A 14,502-nucleotide genomic window follows, 5' to 3' on the forward strand; every position below is an offset into this window, starting at 1 on the left:
ATCTATCCTTGATCAATGGGCCTAGATAAAGAAACAGCAGCTGATTCTTGTCTGGTTTGCTTCAGAAAAGAACTGGGCTCTCTATATTTTACACTCATCCATTACACATATTCAGGTAAAAACACATCAGAGTATAACTCAAACGATATTGAAACGAAAACCCTGCTCTCCATAGTTACAATTGTGCGTTGCTATGATTTGATAGTCTTAATTTGACTTCCTAACGAAATGTCTAATAACTCTCAATTTATAAATGTCTGAAACGGTAAAATTTTTATACTGCTGTTACAGGCGTGATTTACAAGCATATTGCACGGATACATCACTAATTTTGTATAAGAAAATGTTTCACAACTTTACCTTATACAGTTTTACATTATCACCGGCTGATTTGGTTTGATCAGCAAGCAAGTGACCTTTTTTAAAACAAAAACTCTCAGGCTAGAAATGCATATAGTCTAAAAGTCTGTATAGCTGAAGTCTAAAAATTTACTTCGGTAAATTGTTGTATAGTGGAAGCTATTTGACTTAAAAACTACTTCTTGTGGAGGATGCGTAAAGTGTTAGCCCGTGAGGTTATACGCGAAACACAAAAAATACGTGTAAAATTGAGACAAATTTAATTTTAAAATCACCTAGACTGCAGCCAAGAAAAATTATTTCAATCTCCCCACAGACGTAAGCGAATGTAAGACTAACTCACAACAAATCACGGGTAGATCACGTTTTCAAAATTAACCTTCGCTTACAACACAACGCGTCCAGGCCATTCTGCGGTGACGTCGCCAATGACGTAGACGCTGTCTTCCGCGGTTCCCCACAAAGGGATATTCCCATACGTAATTGCAACCTTTATACGACGTCGGCGGAAGAATTATCCGCAAAGTGAAAGTATGCGCTTCTGTTATATGAATAAACGTTCAATTTATCGTCCGTTTAGTCGCAGGTCTTCCCTACTTCTGTGGCCGTTGGTTGATCCCGAGTGCGGCTTCTTCCTAAGTTATTAGTAGGATATGCTAACTCTCACTTTTGTATGGGAAGTTATTTAGGATTTAAGTAATTCATAAAGATGATTCGATTATCAACTATTTGCATAGGTGCATAAGTTGTGAGAGTCAAGATAAATTGTTCTATACGCATTTAAAGAAGTTACAGTATAGGTAAAAAAAGTGGGTTAGGAAGGGCAGGAATATGATGTAAGTGTCAGCCGATGGTACTGATAGCCTACATATTTGTACAAACTGTCTAGTAGCCTAAAATATACTTGCGTTAGTAATTTACCATCAAATTAGAATAATAAACGAATAAAAATAAGAACCTTCCACATAGCTTTTTCAAAGCAATGAATGACCCATTCAAATTTAGCCTCGTTCCTAAAAGAGTCAACTAGGAAGAGTCATCAGAAAACAATAATTGACTTTATGATTCAAAGGAAGGCAACATTAGAACATGTTTTTGTTTGTGGTCAAGTGGTAAGAGCTATGCAGATAAAATTGACAGTTAATTTTCTACACCAATTCAGTTTACCTGAAAATTGACAACTTTAAAATGTTTGATATGGACTCAGGATCCTGGCACGTCGAGCAAATCTTGTTGTGCTTAATATGACTAGTGGTTACTAAAGAGAAACAAGGTCAGACTGATCATTAACTTATTTCATAAAAAGCCCAAACAAAAACATAACTTTGAAACCATTCATGGCATAACATACTTGAATCCGCTATGAGCGGTGATCTCAGCTTCCCGTGAAGCATTCCTAGTGTCAAAGCGAATGCAAAAACGCAAGGACTTCCACGGAGAGTGAACACCGATAATGGTGATACGGGAAAAGGCCGTTTAACACGTGACATTCTTGAGGTCAAATAATGGACAAGGCTTTGGCTGAAGGAAGCTGTTTAATGTTCCCACAATTTATTCCGTGTTCATTTCAGTGCAGGTCTTGTGACTGCTGAACTTATTAAACCATAGCCACTGTGTTCAAAAAATGGGTTTGCTATTCTACCGAGTGCCATTCTACACTCTGCCTACCGTAAATCCATCTGAAGTGATTGAGGAAGTTGTACGAAGAGTTGAGGTTAAAATTCTCACTTTATTTCCGTGAGAGTAATTATGGGCAACATCAGTTATCAAGGATCTGATGAAATTTCAAGGTTGGTTTTATCCGGTTTATGTAAAGAGAATTTCGTTGTGTACTATTATTTCTTGTTGTCTAACCAATGACTTACTGTTCGGAAAGCCTTTTTGATAGCGTAAAAACTTACGGGCTAGCAATCCTGAATGGTAGACACTCAACTGAATTCGTATCGTGTCTAATTCAGTTACGTTTAGAAACTTAATTCGCCTAAAAAAAAAAATTGAAAGCTGAATTAAGTATTTGCTATTGAGGAATTAAATACCGAAACACGCCATAATCATCTACAAACCCATACTTTACAACCTGAACAAACCCATTTGTTTTCTATTATTTAGGTAACGATTTCACTTTGTTTGCATAAAGGTGCTCCTATTCGACCAACTCACGAGGGTTTGCATATACAGAAGTCTTATGCAAGGTTTCGTTCCGAGTAATTCGATCCCTTTCAGTTTTATAAGGATCGTGGATAGGAGAAAGGTCTCGGTACAAGAGTGCAGTTTGTTCTGCATCAAGCGGGTACTTTATGGTTTCCGTACAGTGTGACCAGCGGTTTCTCCTCCAGATCGGGTAAGTTGGCAGCATTGTGTTACGTTTCCCGCAAAAGCGCGGGAACGGGGAACAGCTGACGATCGACTTGTTAGTTTATCTGCTAAACGGCAATTATCGCCTAACTAATTGCGGATTTCCATTGTCGCGAGGCACGCTTCATCATGGAGATGTTAACAGGACAATTTCATTGTTCGACGATATTTATCTGGCGGTTGGCGATGCGATGAACCCTCGTGAGAAAGTGATTGTTATTTGCTTGTAAAAGTTAAAAGTTATCCGATCTTTCCGGGATCGGCGCTTTTCTACTTTCATGAGAAAAGAGCTTATTAGTCGCAAGTGCCATCTTGTGTGATCGCACAAAATCGTTGCAAATTTTAGTGCTTTACTTATTTAAATAGGTTATTGATGATATTGGATTACACCTCGCAATAAAACATGATCATGACATAAGTCTAGAGAATCTGTGCTGTCCTCTACCAAAATTGACATAAAGTCAGCCCATCAACATGCTGTCCTTGAACAGTTCTTAACAATTCTACTATGACACCTAACTTTAGTCCTAGAACTAGAAGAAAACAAATTACTCATCCTGTTAAACTGTCTTTGCAATAGAAACTCATGGGGAAATCCATAGCGCTCTTTTAAAATCTTGATATCTTAGGAAAACAAGTGCTTGTGAATATCTTTTCAAACAATCAATGCTACTTAAAACAAAAATCCTTCGCTTTGCATAACAAGACTAATTTAGGTTTTAGAGAGCAATAAAACCTGGAATTTCTAAGGAAACTCTAGAACATAGATTCATTTTATGTAATGTTTAATATTTTTCATAATATGATGAACCTTTAGAGCCTCTGTACAAAACAGACTATACCAAGAAGAAAATAGACTAAAGGTGAATTATTTTAAATAATGTTCAATATCCTTTAAGACATAGTTCATTTTTCCACTCTAAACTGAAACTCTCACCACCATGCACTTTCCTAATTAAAATTATGTACACTCGGGGCAGATTCTAGAAGAAAATTAAGGAACTTACAGTTCCACATGTTAGGATTTTTCAACCAATTTTCTTTGACTTGCAGATCCAAGCCCAATGAAAAATTATGTCACTTTAACGTGCAAACAGTGACTTTTCAGTGAAAGATTGGGACTTCCCTAAGACTTTGTCCTTTCAGCCTCATCTCTAAGATTGCTTAGTGGGTGGTTCCTAAGACTATTCTCTACTCACCGACAGAGGTGATGGCGTAGTTGGCGGGTGCTTTGAGTACGTTCCTCGCCCAGGCGGAGCGGATCACCTCCAGAGCACAAGGGTTGGCCCGCACCAGCAGTACTCCTGGAGCCACATACCCCTGGAACTCCAGCACCCGGACGGCCTCCAGCAGCCCGGGGTTCCAGAAACATTTCTGGTTGGCTTCAAGGAATCCCTGCAACATTCAACGTTTAGTTGAAACAGTGTACTAGTTGCTGAACTAGTGGTAAAGCGTGGGAATTTGGCCCATTGAGGTCCCAGGTTCAAATCCAGCCAATTACCAATAGATCTATGAAGTAATGCCAAGAACCACTAGAACAAGTCTAAAATAATTTGGAAAAAGGGTTCAGACTACAGCCTAGTATGTGTAGGTTGGGAGAAAGAGGGTCAATAAGATATTGGTTAGACAACAAGAAATAATAGTACACAACGAAACTCTCTTTACAAAAACTGGATAAAACCAACCTTAAAATTTCATCAGATTCTTGATATCTGATGTTGTCCATAATTACTCTCACGGAAATAAATTGAGAATTTTATTTGATATTAGAACAAAGGAAAGGGTTATTGAAGAGAAGTGTAGTTAGTAAAGAGAATAATATACCCCAAACATCTCATTCGTCTTAGATTCTTATTTAGGTTAAGCTACGCTGTTAGTAGCGTTTCCATCTCGTGAAAACTATATGAAAGATACAAGCAATAATACGATATAGAGAAGTGTAATTGAGACCAAAACAGATTGAAGGCAGTACCTCCAATACAAGATACATACAGTTAGTTTATACCGGTCCCCCAATTGAATAGTTCAATCATAATTATGATTTTGGTAACGCTTTACATCTCATTGCTGATCACTTTAATGCTATCGTTTGCAAGATGAAAAGAATTAATCAAAATCCTTGTTTTAATTGACCATTCAACATACTATAAGATACACCTTTCTAGCACATGATAATGTAAGTTATAATGGGACAGTAAGTAAACCTATCATATTAACATAATAATTAGCATATTGACATTACCCACACTTCCTTGCTTACCTAACGCTGACGGCGTTGGACCTTGTGGCTTAGAAATTTAATTTACTTCTTCCCATCACAACTTACATACGAAATTAGTTCCTAGATCAAATAAAAACATTTCCCTTATATAAACATTCTACTTTTTATTTAAAAGGAATGAACAAGTACCAGTATTGGATTTTCAACAGTTTCCTGGGTGAAAAAGAAAGCAAACAAACCACATAGTCACACACACACGGAATGGCTCATTTAGTGAAACTGGTTATTTAATTGTGTTGGTCTTCACGTAGGAAATAAAGCCAAAACACGTACCAACACCCACAGAAAGCTACCAAATAAAGTGTCGGATCATAACTAAATTACACTAATTTCTTTTATAATTTAATTTCCACTTTCAAAACCAGTTTCCGCCTCCAAATGGACTTGATCATAATTTCGTGGAGTTGACAATTAAATAAAGACTACAGTATGTGTTGTTGTTTAACTGTCAACAGACTTGATTATCTTATAGATTTCTAAAATATATTTTTTTATTAACATTGTTTCTTGTTAAATACATCTTTTTAAAAGTGTTATAGAAAAGTTACAGCCAAAATATTGTGCAAACGTTGGTAAATTTAAAATGCAAAAAACTATTCGATGCGACCCAATTATTATGGCTCATAGGTCAAACTTCCGCTTGCGGTTGAATAACTTTCAATCATGATTCACAATTAGGATGTTCATCTTTCCGCCTAGTTTTCATATCTTACAAGTGACTTATCAATAAACCAAAAACAATTAATTTAGAACCATATTTTTCTGATTCCTTTACGAGAAGCGTTAATTACACGTGTTATAAAAGTTACCGACCTATTAATGTAAACGTAAACATATCAAACAAATGCAAGGCTATACAAATTCTACGTTTTATCCAAAAATGTAAAGGGGTTTGCTTTCGATTCACAGCAAATCCACCTTAGAATTTTAGGCTGATAACATTTGTTCCAGAAAATCGGGACAGAGTTCAAGTGAAAGAACACGGCACATTGTATCACCACGTTCATCAAATCAACGCCATTCACCAATTCAGGCTTCGGACGTGTGGCTCGCACGTTGCTCACGTGAGCAACACAAGCACGTCGCCAGAGGTACACCCTGCGGTCACCCAGGGGTCACTTAGGTCAACTGTCCAGAGGGCGAACAGGGATGGTCATCACCATTCACCAAATCAAGACACCTACGCATGCCCTACTCAGGTAACATCCGCATTTGGTCAAAATTATTTAAAGTTATGGTGGGGTTTAATACCTCTTTTTAGATTAGAAAGTAATTAATTCAATTGGGTAAATGCAAATAAAATAAACCTAATTTCTCCATGTTTCACGTAGTAATAAAGGTCCTAAATAAATCTTTGAGGGGAAATGAGTATGCAATTTTGATTTCGTAACTGGGACGAAAACAAAATTTGAGACACATTTTTCCTCAAAGATTCATTCAGGACCTGTTTTACTACGTCAAATATGGAGAAATCAGGTTTATTTTATTTGCATTTACCCAATTGAATTAATTATTACGAGAATTGCCAAAAAAATTAAAGGCATTACCCAAGGATACACCAAAGGTTTTCCTGAAGGCACCACTGAACTAGCCCGAAAACCACCCAGAAATCAATTGACCTACAACCAAATTAGAACTTGTCCCAGAAACGTCTACTCTGTACTCAGAAACCAATGAAAACCTACTTAGATCATCTAGAGGTTACCCAAAAATCATTAGGAAGCCACCCACAGATCACTCACAGGTTATCCCAGAGACACCAAAATACCACTGGAAATATCTCCAGTCCAAGATTTAAACAAAATAAATCATTGCCATTCATCCGCGATTGTGGACGGCGGAGTTTTGGCGCGTGTCGTGTTTTGTCACGGACCAGCGGACGCCGTAACGTACACCATCACGGTTATGTCACGGACATCGTGATGTAGTGACCCGTGACAACGGAATTGATATTAGAGAATGTAACGGGTTAAATGTAACGCTATAGTGTGATAAATAATGCCAAGTAAATGATAACTGCAGAACTAATGATGGCGAGAGAGGAAGGGGATATTTGCACACCTTGGTTGGTTACATATAACCTTGGTAGTTGGAGGTATACCGTTCTGTCACTAGAAAACTGTAAGGATTGCGTAAACATACAGAAAAATGCGTATATATTAACAGGTCGGCTTATTTAAACGTTTTAACATTTGTTACTGTAACGAAGTACAATATGAAAAAATAACGTATGCTAAAATACTCGTAAAATCAGCAGTGAACTAATAGGTTCTCTCAGGTGACGTTCACTTTGTGAAACGTTTTACTCTGACAATCGGTTACCAAAAGTAACCTATTATTCCCAAAACGTGTAAATGCACGTAACTACTCAGATAACATGTAGGCCTAACCTATTACTCCTAAATTCTGCTACTACTTTAAACTTATTGCTTATGTTTCTTTCTATAATCTGTTACTTCTACAATCTGTTCCTAAGTATGACCTGTTATTCCTGCAAAACGTTATCACAAGCAACCTGTAACTCCCACGATTTGTTTCTGTGTACAACCAATCACTCCTACAATCTATTACTCTATGTAACTAGTTACTGATACAACTCTACCAATATAACCTGTGACAACGTATTCTCACCTGGAAGACGAGGTAGCCGCTGTCGTACATCCAGTACTGCTGCGGGGGGTTGTCACTGGAAGGATGGACATGGTGAGACGGTGATGCGCGGGGCCCGGGGCCCACCCTCTGCAGATGGACGGCGAGGCAGCGCTGTAGCAGACACACACAGGGGGCCCCCGCTAGGGCCCGCCGGGGCCCGGGGCTACGTCCACTCATCAGACATCAGAACTGTCTGCAACAAACACAACACATCATCATCCTGTACTGTGCATAATAAAGTATACATTTTAACTCGGGAGTTTCTTCTCAACTTCATACGGCCCGTCAACATAGACTACTGCTTTATATTATTTAAGTAAGTGAAGTTATTTCTGGCCATATATGATTTATATGTGGCCGCAGTGATAATATAGTGCCAGTCTTGAACCTACAATGTTTGGCCTATCAGCGTATGACACTCCACTGAACTTAGTGGCGTCGTCCTCCAACTACTAGGAGGTCACGAATTGTGGATACTTATAGGGATGCATTGTGGTTGCGGTGCTCCCTGGTGTGGATTAACGTCCGCACTAGTGAGTACTACGACTATCCGCATTACTATCTTAATAATTAGACCAATTCGTTAATTACGAGGAAAAAATGTGGTTCGGATTGCACAATAAACTGTAGGTCCCTTAGTTGCCATTGGCTGTATGGCCTATTAATTAACAGTTGTGTCTTAGGAACATGTCGGCCTTAGTCACTAACAAGACTACAAGATCGCGCCACTCATCCTACACTCATCCTTCACTCATGTTTGGGTTAAAATACGCACATAGTGGCGTCCCCATCTTAAATAATTGATAATTGATAATTAAATAATTGTTCGGCAAACAGACGTTTTCTTGTGAGATGTATCTTCACAATGTTTCCTAAGGGGGTGAGACCCAATTGATTTCACAGCGGCTCGTGTAGAATGTCTGTCGATTATTGGTTCTGGATCTCGTGGGGGAGGGAACGGGGTTAATCCGCAACACCCCGGCTTATATATGGGGTTGGGGTTGACGGTGATGAGACAGAAGCTCAACGCTTCAGTGCAGATGTAAAAATAATTTAACTGTAGGAAATACAACGAGGTTGTAGTGATTTGTAATCATAATACCGGATGTCCATAAACTCCGTCTTTGCAAATAATATTTTCAAAGTTTTTTGAAACAGTCAATTATATTATAAACTCCTTGCGTATAGGCTAGTTCAAAACTATTTGGTATGTAAACGTGTTAAAATATGTTCGTAGGTTATTTGTTTGATGTTATAGCCTGGAGGGCATGTAACCGCTGTGGTAAACAATAGCACGCCATTAGTCAAGGTACTTTCAAGTCGCTAACTATCTTTATATAGGTAATTATCCTTACTATCTATATAAACTACAAAGATTTAAAAAAAACATTTTTTAGGGACACTAATTAATATTATCACCAATGTACATTTCTAAAGAAAAATATTGTGAGATTACTAAACAAAATGAGGGGGGTAGGTATTAGACGAAGTACGTTATCACCCAAAATTATAATATTGGTAATTCACAATAACTACTGATCTACAAACATAAGGTTTTTATTTATCTGTTCAATCAGTAAAACTCCTTTTTAGGATGCCAAAATATTAACATAAATGTTGATAGGTTTTCTCATATTACGACCGGGACATTAAGCGTACCGTAGGGGTGTTCCCCTCCATACAGGGTTAGGGTTTAATGAAATCGGTAACAACCCTAAACAAAGTCAGGGGATGAATGGTATGACAAAACAATGTTCGTGAGACATACGCTGTATAAAAGCTTATTGCGAATGAAAAGTCGTGGTGCACATGACAATCAATATGTAGTATACTGTAGGGAGCTTAAATAAAGGGATACGACTTCATAAAGGAAGTATGGAAGAAATCAATTGAATGTTTTAATGGTTGAAGTAAGACATTTTATTTATTTGTTAATTTTACTTACACCTTTATACATAAACTTGTCAAACTATGATATGTTTAGTGATATAATTTTAGGTAACAACATTTCTACATAATTGGCCACATTCTACATACGGCGAGGAAATAAATATCAATCAAATCAAATAGTTTGCAATCATATTGGAACATAGATTGTACCAAACAAATTTATCGATATTCGATCACTATGATACATAGAGACAACTAAGACATATTTTAACCCAGATGATAACGGAATATGAGTGTGTGAGGTTTGAGACACGTTGTGTAGCATTTCAACTGGCCAAGATCAGCTGTTTCTTCAGGAAAATTATATTTAAACCCCAATAATCAGGAACAGCTGGGCCTAGTTTGATTCATCAAAATGTTACTGACTTTTCTCAGGATCGAACCACAAACTTTAGGCAAATCGATAGCAAAAAAGCTTTTTAAACTCGAAACTAGTTCAACGCAGTTTACACAATAGAAACTCTAATTGGCTAATTAAAAATCAAATCTCTATGCAACACACCAAAGAAAACTCATAAATGCACCGGTACAGAATAGTAATTCACCGACAATAATCACACTTTCACAGCTGTTTAACGTTGTTACTCGGCTCAGATGGTGTAGCTAATAGTGGAAAATTGCCATTATTGAACATTGTTGCGAGCTGCATTCATACCTAGACGTCAATCATTGAAAACCAAATTAACTTCTGGCCACGAAAGTAAAGTGTGTATGTGTAGACAACTCATGCTTTGTTTAAGATATTGATTACTACCTACAGTATCTGAAATCTATGCTTATTCCATTTGTTTAATTGTGACATAAAAACCCAAAAACTCAAAAAAAACATCGGCATGGATGGCATGCAGAAATAAAGTTGCCCTAATCGAATCAGGAAAAATCCCTTAATTACGTTACCCTATTCCTCTAAACCTGAGTTTTTTTGCTCCCCCTCAATTAAAAAATGGGTTCCCTCTGTCACCATTTCGTTGATCTGTCGGTGATCCTGATAGTGAATTGTTATGTTATAATTCACATTTTACTACACCCCACCGATTAGGTAACAGTACCGTTAATATGATTACCAATATTCGTTGAAGTATTGTGACTATAATACTTTTCACTTCATTCACTTCATCACACGTTGTTTTGAAATAAATTTATTTAAAAAATATAGTAAAGAAACCGTGTTCTCTGATTTTGTGCACGAATTTACCTTTAAAGCATGCACCTGCAACCATCTCACTATTCAAGATCATTACGTGTGTAATCACAAATTACATTTACATTGCAGAAATGCGGAATGTAAACATGACCTGTAAGAGCGTGCAAGCTAAACAAGTAGATGGAATGTTAGTTCAGAAAGTATCATTAAGGTCGTAATTGCATCCAAGACGCAAGACTTGGAAAAGGAGGACTTATTATGACGATGTAATTCTCTTTGCTCATTTCCACTTTGAGTAAAAAAATCGTTGGCCATATGTAAAAGTGGTCATACACACTAAACAACATTTCAGTAATTCTTTTGCTCTTCAAATTACTTTAAAGTATTCATGGAGAGCTGAAATCAAACGAAGTTAGAATGGTCTGCTTGTATATGCCAAAGTTTTTGAGATTTATCATATTTTTATTTTCAAGTTAAAAATTATTAACTAAGTATCGGTTTATCAGAGTACTGGAATTATTTGAAATATTCTTGAAATACATTAAAACATGTTTGTAAATATTAAGTAACCATATTTGAGTACAGAGAAAAAATGTCTAAGGAAATTGGAATATTTAAGAAAAAATAAATAGTATACAATGATAAGTGGATTACTAAATTTCCATCAACGCTAACAATACTGGTAAGAAAATCACACAGTATAAAATAACATAGTAATTAATTAAATGAATTGTTTATATTCGAATAAAACTAATCGATTGGTTACAATTATTCGGTTGGCTCGTTATCATGAGTGATAAAACAGGTAGCCGCAATAAATACAAAGCAATTAAAGGCTAGGTTGGCCTACTTCCCACCATTGGACCAATTATTGTAACTAACCGTGAATTTATACAACTGACCGATCTAGTTTGACCGCTGTGAATGAATGAATCAGTTAATTGGAATAACTCTCTATACTCAGTAAATATGCCTACATAAATAATTGTATATGATTTCAGTCAACTTCAGTTGGGACCACGTAAGTTTGCAGTTGAGGGAGGAGCCTATTTACCATATGGTTTTGAATGAACCAATGAGAACCGTGCGGTGTTGCCAAATCTAATAATACCAGCCGATTTGAAAATATTGCTTGGTATATTTTAATTAGTGTGGTCAACGGGCGATGTGGCAACGTCGCAATAGCCTTGTCTTGTGATTGGCTGCCACCAACTGCAAACTTACGTGGACCCGACTATAGTTCTGTATGATTAGGGGGGGATCTAACCGACAAAACTATTAAATTGTGACCGACACTTCCACAAAGTTGTTCATTACTATGATTCTGAACCAAGAATAATTTAACAATATATATGTAAAATTCATTCAACAAGAGTATTTTTTTTATTGGCAGAAACAAACCCAATCTAACTCTTTAAACAATGTTATGCCTGCTTCAGGTGGTATGTGGAGTCATATAATCTATTGGCAAAGCACGCAAAGGTAAAACGTTCACTAAGAGCGTTGACTTAAAAACAACTAAGTACATACAACCAATCTACATGGACCAGCACTCACATAGTGTGCTACAGTAGACTTAGCTTTTCTTTTACCTTTAGACTTCTTCATTGTGATCTTTTAAAAACACAATAGTTAACAATACTCCTTTCAGGTTTTACTTAAAAAGTTATTGTATCTTACACAAGTCAGAAAACTTCATCAGCGCACACTCATTTCATGTTCCAATTCAATTACATTAATTTTAATTTGTTTACTCGTAACCACTTTAAATTAGGAATGGAGGGGGAGCGAGCTGGTCTAGTGGATAGAGCGCTGGACTTCTGTCCAAGAGGTCCCGGGTTCAAATCACACCTAATCCCCAATGGATTTTATCCAAGTGATAATGCCGCAACCCCTAGGTCTACCATGAAGTAATGTGAAAAACAATCCCAGGGTCGTGCCTACCATCCTAGGACAAAAGAAATAGCAATGAAATGTATAGTAATTTTAATGGTCGAATGGTAAAGACAAATTGTCTTAGTAGCAGTCCTATCGTCGCTGATCACATGATTTTCCTTTGACATAATTATTTATTACAGGACAGGACTCGCTCGCGGAGGGCTTGAGGAGACAACACGAAGAACTAAACAACTGGGAACTGATTCCTTGGCGCATAAAGTGTGGCACAGTGCTGTGGTAAACATGGGACGTGGAGTAGTAATGCTTAGCAAAAGGTGGCAAAAGTCAGCACTAGGCGATTTCTAGCGGGAACATGTAAATCAACGAGCTGCAGCAGTTCAGGGCAATCAATTAATCCATTCACGATCTTATAAAGGAATATATTGTCAAGAGCGATTCTGCGTGAGGCAAGTAGCATTACATGGTATTGTTAGGCGATTTTAGTTGTGTTGATGTCGGTGTTAAGACCACTCCTCGCCACCATCAAGCGCAGAAGGCGTTTTTGGACTTATCATATCATGATCAATTATATCCGGGCCGAAGGACCAATGATTTCAGTCATGAGTCCTGTCCCCGTGGATGTCCAGGAATTGCACGTACCCCTATCACTTATACTCCACTGATATGAGACCGTGGAAATGAGCATAGGATAATGAAGACATGACCTGGCTATAGGTTACATGTAGAGTGGAGCATCATTGTTCGCACATTTAGCCTTTGCAGCACATCGCATAGCGCACAGAGCACAGTCCCACGACACACCTGTAGCCCTGACTCTGCACTGCGCACGACTTCAACATTTGACGTGCACTGCGCAGCTCCCTTCTAATCGCGCCTGCGCTAATTGTCCTGTTTTATGACCATCTCCAGCAGCGGTAGCTTAGTCGTGATTTACATTGGATAATTATTCTAGAGCGCCATTTATTTTGCAGTTTAGCATTGCATAGTGTATGAGTGGATAGTGGAGCGTGTTGGGTTGGGGATTGCTTTTAGACGATTTAAGTTTACGTATGCTAAGTAATTTTGCCGACAAAATGTGGCTGAATAGTTTTGTTGCAAGCTCAACATTATCTGTAATTAATGTCGTGTCATGAGAAATTATTCGTATTTTTGTTTTGCTGTTTTGCAAGTTTTGACGAGCATTGTGTTGACAAAATATGGGCTATAAAATAGGTAAGGCTGTATATCAAATACTTGTGTATGTTATGTTCAAACCCAACTCAAGTGTTATTTTCAAATCCGACTCGAGACTTGATTTATTTTCACTGCCATGTCAAATTAAGGGAGAAACTCGCCAAGAATAATTTACCAAAGTAGAATGCAAGAAAGGATTTAAATAGGAAGCTTATGAAAAGTAAACACAGAGAATAATGGCATGCTAATGCGGAGAGAATAATCGAAAATTGTGACCTCTGAGGTCCCCAGAGGTCAGACATAACTGGTGACCTCACCATAAAGATGCGACCCACCACGCGGCATAAACAGTGCCTGAGGTACAATAATCTAGTCTTCAGTGATTCGATTTGGTCACCCAGAGTCACGGAGAAACCAAATGAATAAAGATTCTAAGACAATTTGTAACTTCCAAGGAAGGACAATTCTCTTGAATTGCAGATCAAAGGACGAATCGTATTAACATTTATGATGGGAGAAACTCGGTTTTAATTTGTAAGATTGGTGATAAGCGGCTTTCATAAGGCGTCACACAATTAGAAATTGTAATTTGGGTATTTCATTAAAAGTGAAAAGGATATAAGTTTGAATTTTTAAAGTTTTAGTTTATGGACTTCTGCTGCTGTACCCGTGTTTCGCAACGGGAAGA

The 14,502-nt window shown here is 37.5% G+C and overlaps 1 protein-coding gene across 1 annotated transcript in view; it reads right to left on the reverse strand.

Moving 5' to 3' along the window:
* The window catches only part of LOC128986161 (serine-rich adhesin for platelets), a 165,297-nt gene that overhangs the window by 25,773 nt on the left and 125,022 nt on the right, over positions 1–14,502 (reverse strand). The window contains exons 3-4 of the mRNA XM_054406341.1: positions 7,628–7,841; positions 3,915–4,110 (exon numbers count right to left, since the gene is read on the reverse strand). Coding sequence (XP_054262316.1) covers positions 3,915–4,110; positions 7,628–7,825 — 394 coding nt within the window. The 5' untranslated portion in view covers positions 7,826–7,841. The remainder of the gene's footprint in view (positions 1–3,914; positions 4,111–7,627; positions 7,842–14,502) is intronic.

Source organism: Macrosteles quadrilineatus, unplaced genomic scaffold, assembly GCF_028750875.1.
Source record: "Macrosteles quadrilineatus isolate MER2022 unplaced genomic scaffold, UCM_ALF_1.0 Scaffold_2__2_contigs__length_208266976, whole genome shotgun sequence".
Classification (NCBI taxonomy): Eukaryota; Metazoa; Arthropoda; class Insecta; order Hemiptera; family Cicadellidae; genus Macrosteles; species Macrosteles quadrilineatus.